The 24,098-nt window shown below is 48.6% G+C and overlaps 6 protein-coding genes and 1 long non-coding RNA gene across 10 annotated transcripts; 4 read left to right on the top strand and 3 right to left on the bottom strand.

Moving 5' to 3' along the window:
• Nucleotides 1–189: 189 nt before the first annotated feature.
• LOC6526051 (probable 6-phosphogluconolactonase) lies at nt 190–1,300 on the top strand. Its single transcript, XM_002101832.4, has 3 exons — nt 190–379; nt 511–986; nt 1,134–1,300. The coding sequence occupies exons 1-3, from the start codon at nt 241–243 to the stop codon at nt 1,248–1,250; spliced, it is 732 nt and encodes a 243-aa protein (XP_002101868.1). The 5' UTR covers nt 190–240; the 3' UTR covers nt 1,251–1,300.
• A 208-nt stretch (nt 1,301–1,508) lies between these two features.
• Nucleotides 1,509–4,944, top strand: LOC6526052 (zinc finger protein 420). Of its 2 annotated transcripts, XM_002101833.4 has the most exons (5): nt 1,509–1,576; nt 1,646–2,758; nt 2,817–3,747; nt 3,815–4,410; nt 4,473–4,944. In XM_002101833.4, exons 2-5 carry the CDS (start codon nt 1,672–1,674, stop codon nt 4,538–4,540), a joined length of 2,682 nt encoding a protein of 893 aa, XP_002101869.1. In that variant the 5' UTR covers nt 1,509–1,576; nt 1,646–1,671; the 3' UTR covers nt 4,541–4,944. The 2 variants fall into 2 exon arrangements, with proteins under 2 accessions (XP_002101869.1, XP_039230185.1); XM_039374251.1 differs by having other exon boundaries at nt 1,534–2,758.
• Nucleotides 4,945–5,106: 162 nt separating this feature from the next.
• On the bottom strand, nt 5,107–7,524 carry LOC6526053 (protein regulator of cytokinesis 1). The gene has a single exon (XM_002101834.3). The coding sequence runs from the start codon at nt 7,254–7,256 to the stop codon at nt 5,286–5,288; it is 1,971 nt and encodes a 656-aa protein (XP_002101870.3). The 5' UTR covers nt 7,257–7,524; the 3' UTR covers nt 5,107–5,285.
• A 308-nt stretch (nt 7,525–7,832) lies between these two features.
• LOC6526054 (protein regulator of cytokinesis 1) lies at nt 7,833–10,089 on the bottom strand. The gene has a single exon (XM_002101835.4). The coding sequence runs from the start codon at nt 9,944–9,946 to the stop codon at nt 8,108–8,110; it is 1,839 nt and encodes a 612-aa protein (XP_002101871.1). The 5' UTR covers nt 9,947–10,089; the 3' UTR covers nt 7,833–8,107.
• Nucleotides 10,090–10,312: 223 nt separating this feature from the next.
• On the top strand, nt 10,313–17,150 carry LOC6526055 (RNA-binding protein 33). Of its 2 annotated transcripts, XM_002101836.4 has the most exons (7): nt 10,314–10,583; nt 10,930–11,021; nt 11,092–11,772; nt 11,840–12,034; nt 12,230–13,533; nt 13,597–13,725; nt 14,287–17,150. In XM_002101836.4, the coding sequence occupies exons 1-7, from the start codon at nt 10,570–10,572 to the stop codon at nt 15,277–15,279; spliced, it is 3,408 nt and encodes a 1,135-aa protein (XP_002101872.1). In that variant the 5' UTR covers nt 10,314–10,569; the 3' UTR covers nt 15,280–17,150. The 2 variants fall into 2 exon arrangements, with proteins under 2 accessions (XP_015046614.1, XP_002101872.1); XM_015191128.3 differs by having other exon boundaries at nt 10,313–10,583; nt 11,840–13,533.
• Nucleotides 17,151–19,264: 2,114 nt separating this feature from the next.
• LOC120321536 lies at nt 19,265–21,717 on the top strand. Its single transcript, XR_005561179.2, has 2 exons — nt 19,265–20,406; nt 21,549–21,717. It is a non-coding gene; the product is annotated as an uncharacterized LOC120321536 (long non-coding RNA).
• On the bottom strand, nt 21,626–24,007 carry LOC6526056 (annexin B10). 2 transcript variants are annotated; one of them, XM_015191129.2, is made up of 5 exons: nt 23,852–24,007; nt 22,515–23,226; nt 22,223–22,404; nt 22,110–22,112; nt 21,626–21,838 (listed from the first exon to the last, which is right to left on the bottom strand). In XM_015191129.2, the coding sequence occupies exons 1-5, from the start codon at nt 23,861–23,863 to the stop codon at nt 21,782–21,784; spliced, it is 966 nt and encodes a 321-aa protein (XP_015046615.1). In that variant the 5' UTR covers nt 23,864–24,007; the 3' UTR covers nt 21,626–21,781. The 2 variants fall into 2 exon arrangements, with proteins under 2 accessions (XP_015046615.1, XP_002101873.1); XM_002101837.3 differs by lacking the exon at nt 22,110–22,112.
• Between the last annotated feature and the right edge of the window lie 91 nt (nt 24,008–24,098).

Genomic DNA, 24,098 nt, shown 5'->3' on the forward strand with positions numbered 1-24,098 from the left:
ATTCTTACATTAAGTATTCTATTGTAGCAATCAATTGCGCACTCTCTTATTGCTCATTAATAAAATTGTTTTTTATTTTTTTGCCTAGATAGTGAAAGTTTGTGCATAATATATCTTTTACTTTATTTTTTTTCCAAACGGTTCAGTGTATTCATTAATTGGTAATCGATAGTTAAGAGAGGGACTGGTGATTACTGAGAAATCGAAGTCGAGTCGGGTTTTATTATCAGATCAAGCAATATGTCGGAGCGAAAGAGTCCGCTGAAGGTAATCCCGTCCGCTTCGGAGGAGCAATTGGTTCAGGCCCTGGGCGATCTGCTGACGCGCTGCTCCCAGGAGGCGTTGGCCAGACAGGATAAGTTCAGCGTGGGACTTTCGGGTGAGGATCACGCATAGGTCATGCAGGTCAAGTGGGTTGGCTTGTGATAAGCCCAACTTGAAGGGTGACCTTGCCAGGTGCGATCTGCATAGTTGCGCTCACCAATGTCAAGTGTCTTGTTTCGTTTACAGGTGGTTCCCTCATCCAACTGCTAACAAAAGCTCTGAAATCTTGCAACTTAAAAACCGCCAACTGGGTGTTCTTCTTCTGCGACGAGCGGTATGTTCCCCTGGATGATAGCGATTCCACCTACGGTGCCTACAGGGCCGAGTGGCTGACCCAATTGCCCTCCATCCAGGAATCCCAGTTCGTCCGCGCCGATACCAGCATACCGTTGGACGCATGCGCCGCAGATTACGAGGCGAAGGTTAAGAGCCAAGTAGATCGGTTCGATCTATTGCTGCTGGGCATGGGACCTGATGGTCACACCTGCTCCCTCTTCCCCGAGCAGCCAGCCACACTGCAGGAGACCCAGCGTCTGGTTATCCCCATCCGGAACTCGCCCAAGCCACCGCCCGAGCGGATCACCTTCACCCTGCCGCTTATCAATAACGCCCGGAATGTCGCCTTCGTGGTTACGGGCGGCGGAAAAGCCAGTGTCGTCAAGGTGAGGTTTTTATAAATATGATGAAAAAATATGAGAAAGTAATGTGACATTTTGCCCGCACTTCAGACTCTTCAATTTTAGGTTTTTATGTTGGGTTTCATCATTATAAAGATTTTATTTTAGTATTACTTTATATCCCTTTTTCAGAGTGTGTTTGTCGATCTGGACAAGAAGTTTCCCGCTGCGTGGGTTAATCCGACAAATGGGCAGTTGACGTTGATGGTGGACGCAGGAGCTGGAAAAGAAATTGAAACCTTAAAATGACATTCCCTAGAGTACTATTGAATATTGTAAATAATAATATTTTTGATAAACTTTTCGAGTGTTTTTAATTCATTGAGCTACGATGGGTTGATACAATAAACATTATCCCTCTTACTATCTTTCTAATATTACTATAATTTCTGAGCTTCTGAAATATTTGTATTTTGTTTTTTTCGAAAATTCTTAGGAAATCCAAATTTGGCTTGAAACTGCTATCGGTAACATGAAACTTATCGATATTTGCGTAGTGTGCCCGCAGTCGGTAACACAACAAATGACGTTTCCAGTATGACCGCACTCGATTCCACAACAAACGCTTCGTATTGGTAAAATAAATGGAAAATTAAGGAAATGCAGCAGCAGTTGTGCTAATTGTTGATGCCCACATGCAATAGCAAGGATTGAAGGAAGCGCAACAGCCATGGCAACGCCACAGCCGCACTTGCATCCGCAGCTGGAGCCGGGTTCGTGCCAGGAGACGGAAACTGAGCCGGCGGGCAGCAAGTTGGTGTCCCAGTTGGAGCCCCTGACCACAATAGACACCGTGGACGCGGAGCGCGTCTGCCGCGTTTGCCTAAAGGACGGATCGCTGGAGGGGGAGCTGCACTTCATCTTCAACGAAGCACCCGTCGAGCAGGGCGCCAACCTGGCCCGTATTCTGGACGAGTGCACCATGCACCAGTGCGAGCGGTACGACGGGATGCCCTCACATATGTGCGGATCCTGCGTGGAGGCGGCCCGCAACGCCTACCGCTTTAAGCGGCAAGCGGAGCGCTCCTACTGCTCACTGGTGGCCATGCTGGGCCGTTCGCCCCAGCTTAAGGCGCGAGGAGCCGAGGCGGCCAGTCAGACGGATCAGGTGGCCTTGCTGCCATGCGAAATGTGCCATGACCAGTTCCTCAACAGCCTGGAGCTCCGGCTGCACCGCAACCAGGTTCACAGAACGACCAAGGAGGGCACGGCAACTGGAACAGATGGGCTTCCATCCGAAGAATTTAAGTGCAAGTTTTGTCCGCAGCATTTCCCGCATCTCCGACAGCTGCGCAGCCATTTGGCGCGCAGCCACGAGCAAACCGCACGACTTCAGTGCGCCCATTGTCAGCGCACTTTTAGCCGGCGGGATCATTTGCTGCGCCACATACGCAATCAGCACCGGGATGTGGAGGAGGATCTTTTACGTACCTGGACGCCGGCGGACGAGAACACCATGATCAGCGATGGCGGGGATGAGCTGGTTTCTGCCGAGGTGCTGTTAAACGAGGAGGAAGACGATGATGAAGGCGTCGCGGAAACTTTCCAGTGCAACACGAATCCCATTTCCAGCAACGACGAGGATGACGAAGATGCCAATGGAGCGAATCAAACGCTGTGGCTGCACATCAAGCCGGAGCCCTGCCTGGAGGCGGAAGAAGTCGACCTGGCCATGCAGCTGAAGCTCGAGAAGAAGCGTCGGCGGCGGGAAAAGGCGGAAGCTCAAGCTGAAACTTCCATCGATCGGACTGTGAAAAGTATGTGTCCTATGTTTAGATAAAGAGAAAAATATAGTACTTATTTATCATTCTTTAGACGAACCCATTGCCATCGGCGACTCTCAGTTCAGCATTAAAGAAGAGAGTCACCTTGTGGGGAGCGAGGACGAGGCGTTAATGGGAGTGGAAGACTTCATGAAGCTCCATGTCAGCGGAGAGCTGCCTCTCAGCGATGAGGAGCGGTTCGATGATTTTGCAGACGATAACAGTGACCTTGATGATGATGACGACGACGACGAGGATGGTGGGGAAGATGATGACGGCGAATTTCGGTTTAAACAGGAGCCGCTGGACGGCGAAAAGCCGCTGAAGAAGTCCAAGTCAGGCAGGCGCCGGCGACGCAACAAGGGCGAACCCAATCCCGAGAATCGCTGCGAGGTGTGCCAGCGCACCTTCTCGCGCCACTGCCACCTGCTGCGCCACAAGTTGTCGCATCTGGAGAAGAAGCCCCACAATTGCCCGCACTGCCCCAAGGCGTTTGCGCGCAGCGACCACCTGAAGGCGCATGTGCAAAGCCTGCACAGCAACAAGGAGCACAAGTGTTCGCTCTGTGAGGCTGCCTTCTCGCGCCTGGACGCCTTGGAGCGTCACAAGGTCAGCAAGCACAACGGTGAGGGCCTGGAGCCGGGCAGCGAGCTGAAGCTGCAGCTGGCGGAGCACACTTGTGAATACTGCTCGAAGCGCTTTTCGAGTAAGACCTACCTGCGTAAGCACACGCTGCTGCACACCGACTTCCTCTACGCCTGCAAGACCTGCGATGAGACATTCCGCGAGCGAGCGCAGCTTAGGGAGCACGAAAAGACCCACACCGGACAGCGTAACTTCCTCTGCTGCATTTGCGGCGACAGCTTTGCCCGCAACGACTACCTCCGCGTGCACATGCGGCGCCACAACGGTGAAAAGCCTTACAAGTGCCGCTTCTGTGTCAAAGCCTTTCCCCGCGCCACTGATCTCAAGGTCCATGAGCGGTAAGTGTTGAACCTACTTCACTGCTTCTTCAGTTTGGTTTCCTAACCGATTTTCCTCAACTTGTAGTTACCACACGGGCACGAAGCCGAATCTGTGCAATACCTGCGGCAAGAGCTTCCACCGCGCGTACAATCTAACGATTCACATGCGCACGCACACCGGCGAACGGCCGTACAAGTGCGACCAGTGTCCCAAGAGCTTCACGCAAAGCAACGACCTGAAGGCGCACATCCGGCGGCATACGGGCGAGCGGTACAAATGTCCGCACTGCGATGCCTACTTCCTGCAGCTGTACAATATGCGTAATCACTGTTTGAGCGCCCACAACAAGCACATCGAGACGAAGACGGGACGTCTGCAGCGGACGGGTCTGCTGGAAGATGGCGGTCAATCGCATCTGACCACCGTCGTTATGCCGCCGGCACGGTATCCAAATGAACTGGATCCCCAGCTAGCGGCGACTGCAGCTGCCGGGGCTGAGAGCTCATCGTCGACCACCGTCATTCACTCGCCGGGTACATACAACGCCACATCTGCTGGACTGTCCACGGGAGCAGCGGCCGCAGCTCCAGCTAATACGCTCGATGGAGCAAGCTTCGCACCCGCGGCAGTGAATACGGCTGCACCGTTTGGTGCCTTCAACTTTCCACCGGTCGTAATGGGTAAGCAAGAAATATCCCCATCCTTGTCGTAACTAACGCTATCTCTGTCGGTTTCGCTTTAGCGCATCTCATGTACAACCACGGAGGAAGCAGCCAGCATAGCCAGAGCGGAAGCGAGACGGGCAAATAGCTATCGATGCTGAAGTGCGTGATCCTGTTCCACCTGGGCACACGGCTCCACCTCATCCCGGACATTAAACTATTCCAGTGTAGTCTTAAGCTTCCCTCTGTACATAACCGACGGAATTGGGAGGAGTTGTTGCTCCGCACCGGGATTTGGCCAACTGAAGGGTTCATCACAGGCGCAGGCACCACCCATGCCGGCCATTTTAATGTGTTAATATGTATTTAATAGTCGAATAAGAACTGCTCTACATCTTAATGCGCAGTGTAGGCGGTTGGAAACTTTTTATAAACCTTACATCAGTGCGCATGTATATTAAAGTAAAAATAACTCCCATCCCCCTAATAAGTAACAAATTTAGTTGATGATCAAATAAAAATCGTGAAAGCATAGTAAAACATCGAAATCTATACCTATAGCGATTTCTTCTTCACAATGTTCATAATATACTTGGTGGAAAACTGAACTGTTAAATGAGAATAGCAAACATAATTAACAAATTTACAACCTGTAGTCCTGAATTTAGACCACAACTGTTTGTCTCCCTTACAAAAGTGAATTACACTCGAATCTTGTGGTCAAGCGAAAAACACACACATAATTTTTATTATGAAAACGTAAAACAGAAAATAAAAAATGAAATACATCAAGAAACGCCAACTGTTATGAAATAGTAAAGTAGGTACGTGTTAAGCTAGTTAATCTCCAGTGTAACTAGAACTGTCTGCGCGGCTGCGCGGCTGCACGATCATCAGGCGTTCCGTGGCACCGGCAGATTGGCACGACGAGCTCGGGGCAAGGCCAATTGGTGACGCTGGCGCGGCAGCATCGAAGAGCGACTGGACGGCTGGAATTCGTCATAGCTGACTCCCTGCTCGCCATTCTCGTCTGTTGTGTAGTCGGTGTCTGGTGGGGCGTTCTGGTCGTTCGACTTGGTGCGCGCCTTTTTGCTCGAGCGCGTTCCAATGCTACGCCTGCCCAATCCGCCGCTGCGTCGCAGTGTGTTGTCCAGAACGCGCACCCGCTTTAGCGGCGACTTGGTGGCCTTCAGCTGGTTTTGCTGCTGGCTGGCGGCTAGCAGGTGCTTGGCTGGCGACGCCTTCATCGAGTTCAGGGTGTTCATCAAGCTGCGCTTGGCGTTCGGTGTTTTGGGGCCTGTCGCCAGGCTGGATGGATTCAGGCGCTTGTGCAGATTGCCCGTGCTCTTGGTGATGTTTAGGGGACGGAGTTGCTGCTGCGAGGGTGTCATACGCAGCGACATGGTGGAGCTGGAGAAGGTCGACATGTTGCGCAGTGTGCGTGGCGTGCGAAGGGCCGTCGAACCCGCTGCTGGTGGTGGCATTATCTTGCTGGCCGACGCCGGTGCCTTCTTGCGCGCCGAGCTCTGTTGCTTGGCCTGGCGATGACGCTCCCAGTCGGCGGCCATCAGATCCAGGATTTTCTCCCCGTGCACCAGAAAGGGTGTGTTCTCCTGCGCCTCGTATGCCTGCACCAGCTCCGTGATCTGCTGCTCAATCTTGGGCAGCTTGGAGGTGATGGCCTTGCGCTCCTTTTCCTCCTTAAGCAACTGGCCGCCGCGATTGTTGAAACGATTTGGCTCGCTCGCCTTGGCTTCCAGTGCCTCCATGCGTGACCAGAGTTCGGCTCGGCTTTCGTACAGATCGAAGATCTCCTTGTTCTTGTTGTAGAAGGTCTTTAGGTCGTCCAGCTCCAGTTCGTGCAGCTCCAGCAGATCTTCGTTGTACCAGTCGTTGTAGTAGTTCGAGAAGCGCTTGCGCTCCTGCTGGCTCTTAAGTGTGAGATCCCACATCTCCTTGATCTCGATCCGCAGCTGCTCGATGAAGGTCTTTAAATTCTGACGTCGCAGTGCCTGGCAGCGCTGCAGTTCCTCTCGCAAGACGTCGTAGGTGCGTTGTGTGTATGACGTGGACTCGCGCACGCGACGCATGGCATACTCGTCCGTCTCCTGGAGTCTGTCCCACAGAACATGAATCTTTTCGCGCATATCATCGATGCGCTCCCTCAGCTCCTTCACCTGATCGGCGAAGTTCTTTTGCATGTGACGCAGGCGCTCGAAGGTCTCTGGCGTTAGGCAGTGATCCACCTGGTTGAGCAGACGCTCCTCTGTGTCCGTTTGGGGAAGGCACTCCAGCAGCTTCATGTCGTGCTTGATGCTCTGGCGCAGCTGGTCCATCTCCTTGAGGCGCAGCACCCGCTGATCGCGTAGCTGGGCTAGGCGATCCCGGAACGCGTCCATCTCATCGGGCAGCGGCAGTGGATCGGCCAACAGTGGCTTAGGCAGTTCGCCCAGCTCCTCACACAGTTGCTCCTGCTGGAGCAAAAGTTCACAGATCTCCGCTCGCCGTCTGGCCAGCTCTTCGCGCAAATGCTCGATGCTCTTGTCCAGCTTCAGCTCCCAGACGACCAGCGGCATGTCGTCCGGCCGCTCGCCCATGTCCACCGGCTCGTGGAGCAGACGCGTCAGGTCTGTGGCCTCCGCCCGCAAGGCGGCTATATCATTGAGGATCGCCTGCTGTTTTTCGCGCGACTCGTTGAGCAAATCCGTGAAGAAACTGTGCACATGGTCCTTCAGCCGGAGAAGGAATTCGCCGCAGGTCTTGGCCTCGAACAAGTGCGACCACATCGTGTGCAGCTGGTCCACGTGCTCGCCCGTCATCTCCAGGATCCGGGCCTTCACCGCGATGGCACTCGGATTGTTCATGTTCACCGTTTTCGTTGAGCAATTAATTGTTTCTTCTATTTTTTTTCCTTTGCGAAAATGCTCACTTGTTTGCTTTCGTTGTGTTCACTTGGGGAAAATAACAATGACTACTTAATCAGTTTGAGTTAACTTGATTTGTAGTAGATGCCCGCCGCTGGACGGGATTGGCTCGGGAATGTTACGGATTGTGGTTTATTTAGAGTGCATCGTTGCACGAAATTTTGCAGCTGAATGAATCGATGACGCTAGACTGAAATTTCGGTAAATTCAAATTTAAATGGCGGCCAAAAATGTTGCCACCGCATTGCGGAGCAGCGTTGCCACGTTGTGGTTGCCGTCTGGCAAATCCAGGGCTGGAGCATACGATTTATTTTTGAATAATTACAATTCGTTATTTTTGTTATTAAGGAACTAAAATATATATTTCTCTTGTGCGCTTATAAACAACTGTTGCGACTGCTTAAACATTTATTATGTTCACTTATATCACAAAATATGCAAATAGCATATATCCTTTACACCCTTCTGCACAGAAATTAATTGGTAAAGTGTACAAAATAATTTGAATAGTCTGGATAATGCAAAAAAATTTTTTTTATTTGACTATAATTTAAAAGTTGACAATTGCTCATTTACTCAGTTGCAGTCACGGCTAAAGCAAAGTACTTTGATACGCGCTAAAAGTTGTAAATTTAGATAGTCTTTGTGTTATGAAAAGCCTAAAACTATATACATATATATTAATCCGATGTGTCTGCAACTGTGAGCGAAATACTTCAGTACAGGTAGATATAGAACACAGATCAGTTGCCGATGCGATTGCAAATCGATTTGATTAGAGTGTAGCTCACTTAGTAGGCAGCGAACGCCTCCAAGTCGCCGCTCTCTTCGTCGGGGCTTTCGTTCTCCTCGCCCGACGGCGGACGCACATGGATTTGGGGGATGGGCCGATTCCGCTGGGGATTCCTGTTCCCTGTGCTCGGCCTGCCGGATGCCTTGCCGCGGCGCACCGAGTATTCCAGCACGCGCACCTTTTTCTGCGGCGACTTGATCGGCTTCTGTCCATTACTAACACCAATCATGGGAACTGAATTGTTGCACTCCAGCGATGTGATAAGATTTCGCTTGGCCGCAGCTGCTGGCTGTGGACTGTTTCTGCCGTGGTTGGGATGACGCCTCTTCTGCAGATTCCCTGTGCTCTTGGCCGTGGTGCTCGCATTCAATTTGGACGGCGTCTTCTTCAACGAGGATGAGGATCCATGAATTCCCCGGTTGCCCTTCATCGTATTGGGTGTAAGAGGCGCCATTGGCGGTTTCATTTTGATGCTCGCATTATTGGTATCCTTCTTCTGGGCAGAGGGCTGCTTTTTGGACTGGTGATGGCGCTCCCAGTCCGTCGACATGCTGTTCAATATGTCCTCGCCGTGGACCAGGAACGGCGTGTTCGCCTGACTCATGTAGACCTTCACCAGCTCGGTGATTTGCTGATCGATCTTGGGCAGTCGGGACATCATAGTCTTGCGCTCCTTCTCCTCCTTGAGCAGCTGTCCACCACGATTGTTGAACCGATTGGGATCATTGGCCTTGGCCTCCAGTGCCTCCATGCGTGACCACAGCTCGCCTCGAGTCGAGTATAGCTCAAAGATCCTTCTATTGCTGTTGTAAAACTCCTTAAGGTGGTCCAACTCCCTTTCGAACAGCTCTAACACATCTTCGCTCTGGGTATCACAGTAGTAGCTGGTGAAGCGCCTGCGCTCTTTGGTGCTTTTCAGTGTGAGATCCCACCACTCGTTGATCTCGATGCGCAGCTGATCGATGAAGGTCTTAATATTCTGCTGCCGCATAGCCTGGCAGCGTTCCAGCTCCTCGCGCAGTATGTCGAAGGTGCGCTGGTTATAGGACGTGGATTCACGCACACGACGCATGGCGTATTCGTCGGTTAGTCTGAGCCGCTGCCAGAGTAGGTCAACCTTGTCGCGCATCCCGTCGATGCGCTCGCGTAGCTCCTGCACCTGGTCGGCGTACTCCTTGTGCATTGTTTGCAGCCGCTCGTAGGATTCGGGAGTAAGCCTATGAGTATCCGAATTGAGCAGTTGCTTTTCCGAGTCCGTTTGCAAATGAATTTCGAGTAGTTTCATGTTGTGTCTGATGCTGTGCCGCAGCTGATCCATCTCCTTGAGGCGCTGCACTCGCTGATCGCGCAGCTGGGCGAGGTGATCCCGAAAGGAGTCCATCTCCTCGGGCAGCGGCAGGGGATCAGCTAGAAGGGGATGTGGCAGTTCGCCCAGCTCATCGCAGAGCTGCTGCTGCTGCTGGAGAAGCTCACTGATCTCTGCCCGTCGGCCAGCCAGCTCTTCGCGCAGATGATCGATGCTCGTATCCAGCTTCATGTACCAGATGGACAGCGGCACATCGTCCGGCCGCTGGCCAATGTCCACCGCTTTGTGGAGCAGCCGCTTCAGGTCGGTGGCCTCGGTGCGTAGAGCGGCTATGTCGCTGTTGATGGTCTCCTCCTTATCGCGCGACTCATTGATAATATCTGTGTAGAAGGAGTGTGCGTGAGCCTCCAGACGGACGATGCAATCCTCGCAGGTTTGCGGCTCGAACATCCGTGTCCACATTGCCTGCAGTTCGTCCACATGATTGGCCGTCAGTGCCAGGATCCTTGCTTTGTGTTCGCTGAATTTCATTGTTTACGTGTTGTTCGTTTTCATGTGGTGTTCTCGTATCAGTGGAGTGGAGTAATGTAAATATGAAATTCGATTCGAATCAGAAAAATGGACGCCAGTTTGCTTTGTTACAACCGGTTAATTTCAAACTGTACATCCAGCCGTCCTGTTCAACACTGGCCAGTGTGTGCAGTAGTGGAACTCCAGTGCTGCTCAGTATTGTAATTGAAATATAAGGGGTATTTCTGCTACCGATTTTTATTCTTCTTACATTGTTGGGCGACCTTAATTGTTTTCATATTTATAGTATGATATAAAAAGATATTTAATAGATATTTTGACCATCTGGCAGCACCGATAGCAGCGCACACCTATCGCAATACTTGCCACCACTAATACCGATTGCATCCCTCAAAAAAAATACTGCGTGTGAAAAAGACCCGAACTTTTCGCATACCTTTTGGGTGCCTATTTATCAAGTGGAAAAGCGCGCGCTACTGATCAGATCGATTCGATCGCAAGACGACTGTTCAAAATGTTATAAAGCACCGCGCCGTGTCCGTAGACAATCGCTGTTCTACTTCTCTAAATAACACACACACACGCGCGCGCCGCCGAGTGTCAACAGCTGCCCTGGCGAAAAAATGTCGGACATTAAGTAAGTGGTGGGTGCGAAAAAGTATGTGGCCGGAACGATGGACGATGTCCTCCAAGGATTGGACAACGATCTCGGTCAGCGGTCGATTGATGGAGCTGAGAAAATCCCATGCAAAAGTCATTGTTGGTGGCGGGGGCGGGGGTTTGGCAATGCATGTGTATAACATTTTCGAGTTGCGTAGGTGTATGTGTGCGAGTGTGTGTGAATGCCCCCCGGCTGTGTGTTTGTGTACGTGTGTGCGTGTGATTTTTTCAATGGAACCTCAAAGGAGAAAAAAGTCTTACCTTGGGTTTCTCCTTTCCCCTTTACGATTTCTCAACTCGCATTATCCATTATCCACCCACAGCGATGACCTGCTCAACTATGAGCTGGGCGACGACATCGATGACCAGGCTCTGCTCGGCGCCGACGAGGATGAGTTGCTACTCTCGGACGAAGGTGAGTGCTTGAAATGCGATAATTGAATCGATCTCCGATTGATACCCCTTTACCACTGTTTATGGCACAGAGCTCGAAAAGGATGTCACCAGCGAGGTGAAGCAGCAGATGCGCGCCGAGGCCGAGGAGTGGGCCCAGGAGCAGATTAGACAGCACGAGCGCAAGCACAAGGAGCAATTGCAGGCAGGTGCGACTGCAGCGGCTGTTCCAGTTGCAGCCACGGCCACAACAGAGGTGGCACCTTCAAAGGCGCACCCAGAGCACGTCCCAACTCCTGTGTCGGATCCTGTTCCTGCAAACCCTCCAGTCGCCCAGGTGGAGAAACATATTGAGCACCACACGGCTGTGGCAGCTGAGCCAGCGAATGAACTGCTCTCGGCCAGTCGCTCGGATCCGCCACTACAGCAATCTAAGGCGGACGCGGCTTCAGCTGATGGAACCGAAAAGGCAGCGACTCAGAACAATGGCAACAGCGAGGAGCCAGCAGAGAATGCTGGCAGTCAGAGGGAAGGTGAACGAGGACTGGGCTTGTGCTCGCTACTGGCCTCATCCCAGGAGAGCCTGCCCAGCGCCAGCTCTGCCTCTGTGATTTCAGAGCTGCCCGATCCGCGCGAGGACGACGAAGAGCGCGAGGAGCGCACCAACTACAAGACGGCCAGCGAACGATCCGACAACAATCTGCGCCAGCAACAGGAACACGCACACATGTCGCCCTACCAGCACCAGCAGCGCCGACACCACGGCCATGGAGGTGGGTTCAGCACAAAGGAAATCCTTCGTAATCCACAGCTAATGAATGTATTACTTCTTAATTGCAGACAAACCCCGCGTTGGCGGAGGCGGACGTTATATGCATGGCCAGCAGCAGCAACAGAGCCAGATGGGCAAGCCGCCGCGTGGAATCGGAACTCGCCACCATCTGCTACGCAACCCCTCGCCAATGTTTGGCATTCAGCAGCAGCGCATGGGCATGGCCGGAATGCAGCCCCCGCCACAGCTATACGGCATGCCGGGTAATGCTCAACAACCGCAGCACCTGGCTCTGATGAGCACGCCAGTGGGTGCTGCTACCACCGCCGCCTGTCTTCTCCCACTAACCGTTCCCGTAACATCCCTCACCCTATCCATACCGCAAGTTCATCCCAGCCATCAAGTTCATCAACAACAACAGCAAACACTGAGCAATCCAACATTCATTCCAATTCCAGGCCAGTACCCGACAACTCAGCCACCCAACCAGTCACCACAACAAGCACCGACCAACACACAACAGCCACACAGCGCTCCCGCCTCTCCCCTCCACACTCCCACGCATTCGCACATGATGCACCACAGTCACAATCCGAACGGAGGCGTGCCGCCCCATCTGCTGCCGCATCCGCACGAGCAGGTGCGTGTGGGTCTGCTGCAGCCACCGCCGCTGGCGTACGCCCCCAATCCGGGTGGCTATCGCAATGGAGCACTTCTGGGTCCGGGACCTGGACCTGGGCCGCACCAGCAACACCAGTCGCCGCACCAGCAGCAGTCGGGCATGCGTCCGCCGCTGTACCGAAACGCCCCGCCATCGTACGGCTACGACCAGGGTCATCCACCCCAGCATCCTCCGCAGTTTATGCGGCCGCACAACGGCTGGCGATCGCAGGGCGACAATACGCGCATGCAGCGACCCCCACTGCAGACGCTGCCACCGCACATGATGCCCGGCGCACCGCCGAACTATGCCAACGGCATGGGGATGCGAGGTCCGCCGCCCCCGCAACAGCAGTCGCAGCAGCCGCAGCAGCAGCCAGCTCCGCAGCAAGCGGGCAATCCCATACAGCAGGCCGCCAATCCTGGCCAGCCGCCGCAGCAGCCGAATGGACCGCCGCAGCAGCAGGGCTCTTCATCGGTGCCTCGGGTCAGCAAGGTGCTCATCAATCCGAATTTCAAGGGTGGAGTCGAAGCGGCCACAAACAAGTTCATTAAGGAGACCCATTTTATGCCCGCCATCAATAGCGAGGCCGAGTTGCTGCGCCAGCAGGAGGAGTTCATCAACAAGAATCGCCAGTACTTTGAGAAGAGACGCATGGAACGCTCGCCCCCGTCGTCGGGCTCCGCCACCGGAGCCGCATCCTCCGGACAGGCAGGCGAACGAAGGCGGACACGTAGCCGCAGTCGCTCCCGTGGCCGTAGTTACTCACCCGTCAAGCGCATGGAGAGGGATCGCGAGCGGGAGCGGGAACGTGAGAGGGATCGTGAAAGGGAGCGGGATCGGGAGCGTGACCGTGAGCGATATGGTGGCGCCAATCGGGCGGCAGGAAACCGAGGGTTCCGAAGGGCATCCAGTCGGGATCGAGACGAGAATCGTGGTGCAGCAAGCACAGCCAGTGCCCAAGGAGCGGGCGGAGCAGCATCCAGCGGCACTGCGCCGCCCAAGCGACGGAGGAGTGGCTCGGCTGGTGGTGGCACTGCCCGCAATCCATTCTCTGGCGAGCCGCGTGGCCGACCATCGGAAACAGGCAGCCGCAGTATGGTAAGTGAAATCAGTAAAGTTCATTCTTCTCTGGCACGTATTAATTTCCAATTTTGAATGCAGCCGAGCGACGAGGACGAGGAGACTCGCAACTACCGCCTGGAGATCGAGAAGCAGAAGCAACTGCGCGAGAAAATCATGCGGGACAAGGAGCTAAAGCGTCGGCGCGCAGCCGAGGAGAAATTACACGAGGTAAGTCCTTGTTCTTCTATTTATATTGTTGGGCCGTTTCCACATAGTTTGATGCCCTTGCAGAAGATTGTTGGTTTCGAAAATTAACGCCGAAATGTATAAAATGTTCTTTTTTCTGGCTAGAAATGGGTTAACTTTAAAGTTTCTATGTTTGCTTGCAAATTGATGGGGAATTTACGAGATATAAGCGTCCACTTTAGAAAATGTATTTAATTTGTTGCAGAAAAAAAATATTTTTTTTATTTAAGGCCTTTTAAGGCTGTTCCGAGTTGTTTTTAGCATTATTTTGAGCAAACAAGGACGCACAGCTAAAAAAGTGATCCGGACTGAACTAGAACTTTCAATCAGATTTTAAATGAGTTGTAGAAAGCATCTTTTGCCTGTGGTAGCAGTGATTTGTGAGAGATATATTCGATATCATAAATTTGTGAATAAGAAGTGTAAGTGCAAGGGCATTTGATCCTTCGGTCCCCCGAAGCTAGCCTTTCAATGTAGCTTTAATGTAGCTTACTGTAGCGATCCGAAACCATGAGAAATCCACAAACGAACTAAACTTTTTAGGAGAAACGCGCCGAGCAGCACAATTCGCCAGCCCGCGACGACCAGGAGGTGGCCGCCGGACAAGGATCTGCAGTGTCGACAGGTGCTGCGTCAAAGCATCGGCCTGCCCAGTCAGTCGGCGAGCGCAAGGTGATCTCGCTAAAGCGTCGCGATGACCAGGATGTGGGTAACGTTCGCAGCAGGCAGACACAGGGATCGCAGTCCCAGCTACAGTCCAATGCTCAGGCAACCCAAGGCCAGCAGCAGCAGCAGCCGGCGCGCAAGCAACTAACGGCGGCAAAGATAGCGCCAGAGGCAAAGCGCAGCATAACCGATCACCTGGCGCCATCCTCCAAGCAGCAGACGCATCATAATCAGCAGCAGCAACAGCAGATGACTGCAGTGGCGCCGGCGAGAACGGTGGGTGCGGGATCGGGATCGGGAGCTGCGGCCGGCGGCACACCGCCAAAGCCGCGTGATATGCTGCGCCTGGGCACGCCCAGCGACGATGAAGTGGAGCTGGACTACGATGACGATGACCTGCTGCTGGACGAGGAGGATCGTTTGTTGGCCACGCCATCGCCGCCGCCGCAAAAGGCGAGCAGCAAGAGATCGGCCACGCCGGAGTTGTTGGTGGTCAAGCGCAACCACAAGGCAATGCGCGGCGGCAGCTCGACGTCAGCCCAGCCCAGCTTTAGCTCCAACCAGCGGCGGGTGGTGCTGAAACCGAACAGCAATGGCAGCAGCGGCAGCGGTGGAGATCAGCAGCAGTCGTCGCATGGCGGCAGGCAGCGAGATCGGAGGCGAGGTGGAGAGGATAGCGCACTGCAGCGGAAGGGCGGAGCAGGAGGTGGTGGCGGAGGAGGCAGCAGCTCGGGATCTGGCGGAGGGATCTTCGATCGGCTGGAGAAGCGTCAGGCCGTCTCAGGAGGAGGGAGCAGCGGTGGAGGCGGCGGAAGCAGCCATAAGCAGCGCTCCAAGGCGCCCGCCCGCATCGTACTCAAACACGATTGATAAGAATATTTAAATTAAGCGTAACCTTTTCTATATCGATTATCTCTGTAGTGGATAGCAGATGTACGACGATGGGGAGAAGTAGTGCAGTAAGCGTAACATTAGCTTTAAGAGTTATAAAGTTGCAAGTTGTTGAGCTGTAGACTTGTATACCCAATGTCTATATAAATAGCGGATTATACATATATGTAGATGTCATGTATTTGGTGAGTATACGTGTGGGTGTCTACCCCGTACTCCATACGGTATACTATAAATATATATATATATTTATATATATATATATATAGAAATTCATTTAGCTTTAAGTGTACAAATCTTATCAATGACTAAAACGTGCTTCGTTTTCTTAATCGCAATTTGTATTTAAACGTAAAATTAAGTGGGATGCTTAAAGCTTGACCTGGACAACAAAACAAAACAATTACCATAACTAACTATAGCAACACAAACTAGAATCCAAATGTGCATACTATGTGCATGCCTATAGCCTATGTAATCAATTGAAAAATATTTACACCTCTATCTATATATTTATGAATACTTCAATTTAGTTTTAAGCGCAAAACCTGAGCGTCTACCTTTTTTATGATGACGATTCTACAAGATTTTATTGAAAGAAAGAAAATTTAAGAAGTGCAAATGCTTCTTAGGAATTTAACATATACCTAAATTAGTTATTTGATTTATTTTATACATTGTGCCCCGTTGATTGTAAATGAAATTTATTGTCTGTCCTATTGTGTTCTATGTAACTACTATAAACCCACATATAAAACTATGTTTGCTTGTGAACTAGTTTAACTAATAAACCTGAAATATTGTAGCATATTACGTGAATACGTAAATGTACACAAAACGCAATACCATAATGGCCTGGAAAAACGCAGACACAGAATGGTACCGATCACTGGTAATGCAGAAAAATCAAACCATACAATAGCACATAGCATAGCACATAGAATACCACATGCCACACATTTAACTTTAACTTAATTGGCCAGTTAAAGAGTAATCAGCGGATTAAAATCTTCGCTGGTGGACCGCAGAGTTGACGATTGAAGGATACCCTAGCCACTAAGTAAAATTGTACATACTACGATCGCACTATTCGTCTAGCCACATTTATGTAAACATACCACACTTCCTTCGACAACTGAGAACATATGTCCCAATTAGAACAGCAGCCATAACTTCATTTAGATTATTTGCGTCGAAGATAATGCGAAATGCCTAGGCTAAAGAGATTGTTAAATTATTGCCACTCCCACTTCCCAAAAATAAAAATATATACTTAAATCCTTGAAAGATATGCAAGAACCATTGTCAATGGACAGCAAGCGTTGTGCTTTGCAACTATTCTCAGAGCAGGATAATATCTAGAAACCCCAATTGTATCGATAAGCTCATGATTATGTTAATATGAGTCATTTTTATTGTAAGTTAGCTAACTAGATAAAGAAAAGGCCAAGACCAAGGCCTGTTAGAGGGATATCGCAAACCTAAATGACATGAAATGTACTAAAGCCGCTCTAATGAAATCGCTTCTAATCCCAATTTGGTACAAGCTTGACTTTGCATTAATGTAATTGGCACATTTAGTCATGTGACAACACAAAGAGATACAAATGTAACTATCTATCTATGTATGTGGCAAAGGTCAAGCTAATGCGTGAAAACGTTTAATTGTTGAGGGTCGCTGGAAACACTAGAAAATGATAAGATTTAAATGGAAGCGCATAAAGAAGTCGTATATGCCTAGGTATACGTATAACTCTAGTAATCGTAATGCTACACAATATGATATAATATATGGACTAATAAAAACCAATTATACCACGTGCACACATAAAACGCGTGCGGCAGCATAACTGTATAAACATCTAAAATTATTCCAAGTGATTTTAGCTTTTTAAGAACCAAGTCGATACAAACCGATCATGAACAAACTGAACACTCGTAGTGGAATACATAAAAAAGCTTAAAAAAAAAACAAAAAAAAAAAAACAAATGACAAAAATTGATATGATTCCAATCTGCAAATCCGAGTCTGTGATTATTTTTATATTATTCTTATTATTATGCATATATACTATATTACGATATAACAACTATCCATTACGGCCCCACTTTCCCAACATAATAATTTGTTTACCCCACCCGCCCGACCGTTTTTACCTAATTTCTTATTTTGTACACCCTAAAAAGACCACAACTAAAATCAAATACTAGAAATAAGTGCTAGTTAAATCGGTTTGCGACCAGGCTCCAACACTCCGTTCGCAGTAAGATTACTAGGGATTCGTCATTTATGTGTGATATACTATATATAGTACTGTAACGTTTTTGCGGGGTGGGGCGGAGGGGAGTGTTTGGAGCGTTGTGATCAACGCCTATTTAGTGTATAAGCGCATAGCATTTTCGGCACTAGTTTCAATACTGGGCCCACACACACACACACACACACACACATACACACAACAAGACAACAGAACACCACTTAATATTCCTTGCATTTTCCCAGCTTTATTTTCAGTTCGAATCGCCAATACATTTTACCTATGTGTATAGTTAAGAACGACACTATTCGATGTTAGCTATGTATACCTAGAAAGTTACTCTCTATGTGTGCACGAACCTATCCGTAAATATTTATTATAATTTTAAGCATTTTGAACGAAATCTCTGTTCCTACACTTATACACACGCCTCAAGTTTTTGATTTGTTATTCCTAGACAGATAGTTTGATTTTGTTATAGTTTGTAACATATATTTTCCACTCCCCTCCCCCTCCCTCATATTTATTTATGCCCCCGTTACCCAGCCAAACTGTTCCTAACCGAATCCCATTCCATACCAACTCTATGCCCCATTTCATGTAACATCCACCATTTAAAACTAACCTAAAAATGTCAATGGAACTTTTTTTCGATGGCAACGCAACTGTACCCCCAATGCTCCTCACTTTCTTACTTCCTTACATTCTCATTCCCACTCCCACTCCCACTCGCTCTCTATCAACTATCTCTTTCACTGACACCTATCTCTATCTCTTACCATCGCAATAGCTATGTCTCTGTCTCGCGTATGCACATGCACTAGAGCAGAGCAGAGATTCCCAGATATTAACCTAATTGTAATCATATATAAAACCTATGCCTAATTTTCTTTCAGCACTATTCTTTGTACAAATCGAAAGAAAAAATTGACAAAAAAAAGAACGTACAAAAAACTGAAATCAAATCAAATGAAACGAAAAGAATGACAACCAAAAAAAAAAAAAGAGAAAAAAAGGAATGAATAAATTGCAGAAAGTAGTTAGATTGGGCGAGGTGCCATTTGACGAGGGAAGCTCCGCGGGCAGCTCGCCAAAGAACTTTTGAAGAAGACTAAATAAACTGATATATACATGAGAATACATGATATATATAGAGACCCAGTCCTGTATATATTTGTATATGTATATTTTTTACAGCATTCAAACCGAAAGTGCCTTTTCAATGGGTTGATAACGGGGGGTTCTCATTTTTATTTTTGCCTAAGATTTATTTGTGCCTCGTCTGGAGATTTACGGATATGTTAGGCATCTTCAAACTATTCATCTCATTCAATCGAAGTGAATGAGAACTGGAACTCATCGCTGGCGACAGCGAATGAATTCGCAATTCAGAATTCAGATGATTCATTGCGAGAGTATCCTTAACTTTAATATTACATATTGAATGCTATTCTTATTTCGGTCCTTGGTTCACAACATCCTGGACGCATCTAAAAATAAATCGCCAGCACCAACGCAGATTTAAGCAATTACTTCCACTGAATCCACGGAACTTCCCGTCTAGTTTATGGGCTCTCAAAGGGGACATATAATGAAAATGAAACCATAACAAGTTGGGAATTATTTGAAAACGCAATGGATATAAGTTTTGAATTATAAAAAACGATAACATGGCCAAGAGTTAGAAAGATGTAAAGTCCAATGCATGACACCAAGAATAAATGAATTCTATCTCCAAAATGTAGTTTAGTTATTAGATGGAAATTAACCATAAATATTCAACATGATAAATGTTTTTATGCAGCAAATTAAATCATATGATATGTGGTGCAGATAGACAATGTTCCTTTTTTAGCGAAAGAGTGCTCCTTCTATTCATGAGCCATCTCAGCTGTTTTGATCTGTGACCACAATTCTTTACTGTGTTTGGTTCAGGGTAACTTCTTCTAGTCGGATTGGAGGTGTGTTTGGGATGAGCGTTTTCAATGTAAAACATGGATTTGTTGTTTTCAGTGCGTTTATTTTTTGGTTCCACCGTTTACACCAGGCTGCCAGAGCATTAATATATTCTTGTAGTCTGCTGTCCCTAGAGTTATACACAACTGCGATGTCATCTGCATAGGTTGCCATAAGAGCCTTGTTGGTTGCTTCCATGTGTTCGAAGTTCGGGCAAGGGATATCAGCAGTGTACAAGGAGGATAGTAGCGGTCCAAGAACACTGCCCTGTGGGGCTCCAGCTCTCATTGGATATATAGAAGAGTTGTTATTTCTCACTGTGATTTTAAATTCTCGTCCTTCCAGATATGACTTTAAAATACAGAAGTAGGGCGCAGGTAGGAGGCGGATTTATCTTGCATAATAATCGAACAAGACAGCGTTGGAGTACCCGCAGTCGTCAAAAGCCTGTAATATATGTTTCACCAGTCTGTGGACCTGTTCTATAGTGCCGTGTCCCTTTCGAAATCCAAATTGATATTACGGCAAGATACTATAATGTCGTTGATCCGATTGGCATTAGTCTCTCCCATAATTTAGAAAGGGAGGCTTAGATGCTTATAGGCCGATACGACTCAGGATCAGCTTCTGGTTTCCCAGGTTTGTGTATAAAATAAAAACAGAATAACAGCCAGTTTCCACTGTCTTGGGGACACTTGGACCCTTAAACAGCATTGAAAATTAGTGCTATATAGATTATTGCTATTATAGGTAAAACCTTTAGCGTGGCATGGCAAATCCTGTCAAATCCTGGAGCTTTATGTTTCGGCAGTAATTTGATTATTTGAGATATTTCTTCTATCCTTATTGGCTTAATAGGCCAGGACATCTGCAATGGCATTTGTAGGTACTGGTAAGTCTCTCTTATCTGCTCTGTCGTGGCGAAGTCATAAGGAGTGAAGCGATCCTCTAGGTGGTGGCCGAATGCATTAGCCTGTTCCACTTCAGTTTTTGCAATTTCCCCGCCTGGACAACGTACGCTTTTGTGCACTTCCACAGGGAGTAGTTTGCATCAACGGTGTAGTCAATGGAGGATAATTTTTGCTCAAAGAAATCACTTCTGAGTTTCCTAAAAATGATTTTGAGTTGCTTTGCTGCTCGGTTCCACAAGATTCTGTCCCATGGATTCTGAGTTCGAATTGCTCTTCTTCGACGAAGTCTTTTAGTTCTGATTAGTTCTCTGGCCTCTCTTCTTAGTACAATGCCATAACTTCTGGGGCATGACTCAGGCTCAGACGGTGTAGAATGTGTACTGCGTTCTCGATGTCTGTCGTCACTTCGAAAATACTCCTGGTACCACTGGCAACCTTTGTAACTTGTCGTGTGATTTCCTCCACAGTGTATACAGATAGGCTGTTGATCATTGGGACGCGCGAGTTATCAAATTGCCTTAGGTCGAGACGGTAGGAGGCTACGATGTGCATCCATACTCATATCCTATGTACATATGAATTTTTCTTATATTTAAATGTATAGATCTAATGCGAATAATTAAAACGATCGACTGTTCAAATAGATGGTACAACTCAAAATGACAAAGCTTTATTAAAAAAATAATTATGTATGCTTCTATGCTAGAGCTTTTTATCTCGTTAGTCGATGGTCAGATAGTAGATTACTCCTAGGTCTTGGGTTATGTACTTGTAGAACATTAACGCCATATATTTTAAAGTTGGCGACAATTTCGTTAGTTAGGGTGCTATGTTAAAAGATGACCAATGGCTCTATAAGTGTCAGCGTCTTTGGGAAATATTCACACTGTTTCCTCTTGATTGACTTTAACTGTTAAATTTTTTAGGCTAGTGGAGAGTGGAGATTTACCAGTGGAGATTTACCAGCTACTTGCCGCATTTTTTCATAATCATTCGGGTGATTACAAAGCTAAGAGTTAGAAGTTTTGTTGTTCGTATCCATTTTACAGTTGTTAATTCGTTTAGAAGCTTTTCACCATGCCATGTACATAGCTCGTCTTAATAATTGAATTATGTTTTCCAGCAACGAGCAGAGTTCAAGCCTTTCGACTGGAATTTTACCTCCACCTACCAGGGCACCATGAACAGAGATTCTTCGTATTGATTATAACTGCTGCTACTATATGCGTTTATTTATTGCCAACAGTGTGCGCATGCGCAGACGACATTAAAAGCGATTTTCCTAAAAGGCACACTACGAGTAATGCTATTAACACGAATACAATATGGGACGGACCAGCTGCCACATCCTCGCATCTAGGCGGATCCAAGTAGAGCAGTCAGGGCCCGCTTGTAGTCACCAGAAGTCTCCGCCTGGAATGTAAGAAAAGGAACGTATTGAAGCGAGATCAAAGTTATGGCTTATACTATGCCCTCTACACTACAGTTACTACATTGTCTAAGAATACATTTTCGCAAGCCAATGAGATTTTGAAAAATAGCCAGTATTTTCAATAGCCAGTTTGCTTTAGGAATAATTTGGTGAGTCCTTAGGAATAATTTTGTGGGGATTTTGGCAGCATATGTAGCGTAAAAGGAGCACTTGATACCGATCCGTTTCACCAATGGCGTAGCCAATACTTACGTCCTAGGACAACACAAACACCGCAACAAATACCGACGAGTACGTGAAGAAAAGGGGAAAGGGATGCGTTAACCATGTGCGAAGCACTCGCGATCCTCGCGAGATTCACTTACCTCCACGGCGCTGTGCAGCGTACGGTTGTAGATCCGCTCGAACTCCTGCTTAATGGTCTCCAGGTCGATCTCCGAGCGGCTGACGATGATGCGGATGAGCGTGGCGTCATCGGTGCCGGCACCATTCATGGCCTTGTACAGGCGATTGGCGAAGAAGGCCGCCGGTGACTGGACGCACTCAACTGAAAGGTTAAGGAGCTATGATTAAACGAGCAGGAGACTTGATTAAACCGCCAGTTCTTTAGCAAGTTTAAGTTGCAATATCTAGTAATAAATTGATAAATATACTGACCTATGGCCATCATGGCCTCGTGCAGCTCGTCGGACATCTCGTGCTTGATGGCCTGCTCGATGGTCTGCCCGGAGAGCTCCTTGTACTCCTCGAAGACGAGTCGCAGCTGCGGGAAGCTAGCGTGCGACATGATCCGGTTGAAGACCTCCTCGTCCGTTCCCAGCTTGGCCTCGCCGGCGGAGTAGAGCTGGGCGGCCTGCTCCTTGGCCTGGGCGGCGTCGACGGGCGTGTCAAGTCCGTCGCGGACTCCGGTCACGATCAGAGTGAGCAGGCGGCGGAAGAAGCCGGAGGTCTCGCTGCACATCTGCTCGGCCAGCGGGCGCTGGTAGCGCTCCTCGTAGACGGCTACGATTTGGGCCATCTCCTCGTTGGTTTTGGTGCACAGGATCTCGACGAGCGTTGCCTCCTCGGTTCCGATGCCTGCCATGGAGGCGTGTAGTTGCTTGCACAGGTACTCCACCGGAGGCATCATCAGTCCCACGATCACGTCCTCGAATTTGCCCCCCAGCTCATCCTTCAGATCGTCCACCAGATCGCGCTCAAACTCCGCCTCGTAAACCGCCTTGATCGTCTGCCTCTGCTGGTTGCTCCTGCCGACGAGCACGTCGATGATCTCCTGCTCGTCGGTGCCGAATCCCTTCATCGCCGCCCGCAGCACCTGGGCATCCTGGGAGGCGTCGAAGGGAGCTGCGTCCTTAACCGTGGGCACGGGCTGCACAGTGAACAATAAAGTTGACATAAAGTATATTAAGAGGTAAGGTAGATATAATTCCATAGAAGAAGTTTTAATATTGCAGCTGAATAATATCATGTAATGAATACTGATTGCTATGATCGCTGTATGTATGTTCCAAATATCCATAAATAATATCTGGAGCACGCATAGTTAGGAAGGTCTGGGTTCATTACCATAGCTGCCTCTTAAACTTTTTTTTGTTTTCACTTAGAAGATTGAAATCCCAGTGGTTAGTTCTTAACTTTCTTCAAAAGACAAATTTTGGAAAGTTGATACCTCCAAATGAAGGGTGATAATAACAAACTCTTAACTGCGTGTGAAATCATCAAACCAAATGCATTTTTCTCTACGTGTAGCGAGTGACGCACTTAGAAGATTGAAATCCCAGTGGTTAGTTCTTAACATTCTTCAAAAGACAAGTTTTGGAGAGTTGATACCTCCAAATGAAGGGTGATAATAACAAATTCTTAACTGCATGTGAAATCATGAAACCAAATGCATTTTTCTCTCCGTGTAGCGAGTGACGCATCGCCGTGGCAAATCAATAATAAGCAATAGTGCAGTAATGGAATCATCATCTTCAGCCTGACAATCCACTCACTTTGTAGTCCATTATGCAGCTGGAAGATTCCTTGGGCTCTTCAGTTGACAAATTCGCAGAAATTGGCGTTTCTTTTGGGACTTATTTGCGAATTCTCCTTGCGACGTCTTGCCGTCTCCGCCTGCTTTTGGTGAATAATTCGGATTGGGAGGCACTGCACCCGGTTCTCTTTTCCGTGCTCTCCGCTCTCCGAATTGCGCTCGTTGCAGAGCACAAGTTTTACACACAGAGAAAAGTAAGACTTCTT

Source organism: Drosophila yakuba, chromosome X, assembly GCF_016746365.2.
Source record: "Drosophila yakuba strain Tai18E2 chromosome X, Prin_Dyak_Tai18E2_2.1, whole genome shotgun sequence".
In the NCBI taxonomy this organism is placed as follows: Eukaryota; Metazoa; Arthropoda; class Insecta; order Diptera; family Drosophilidae; genus Drosophila; species Drosophila yakuba.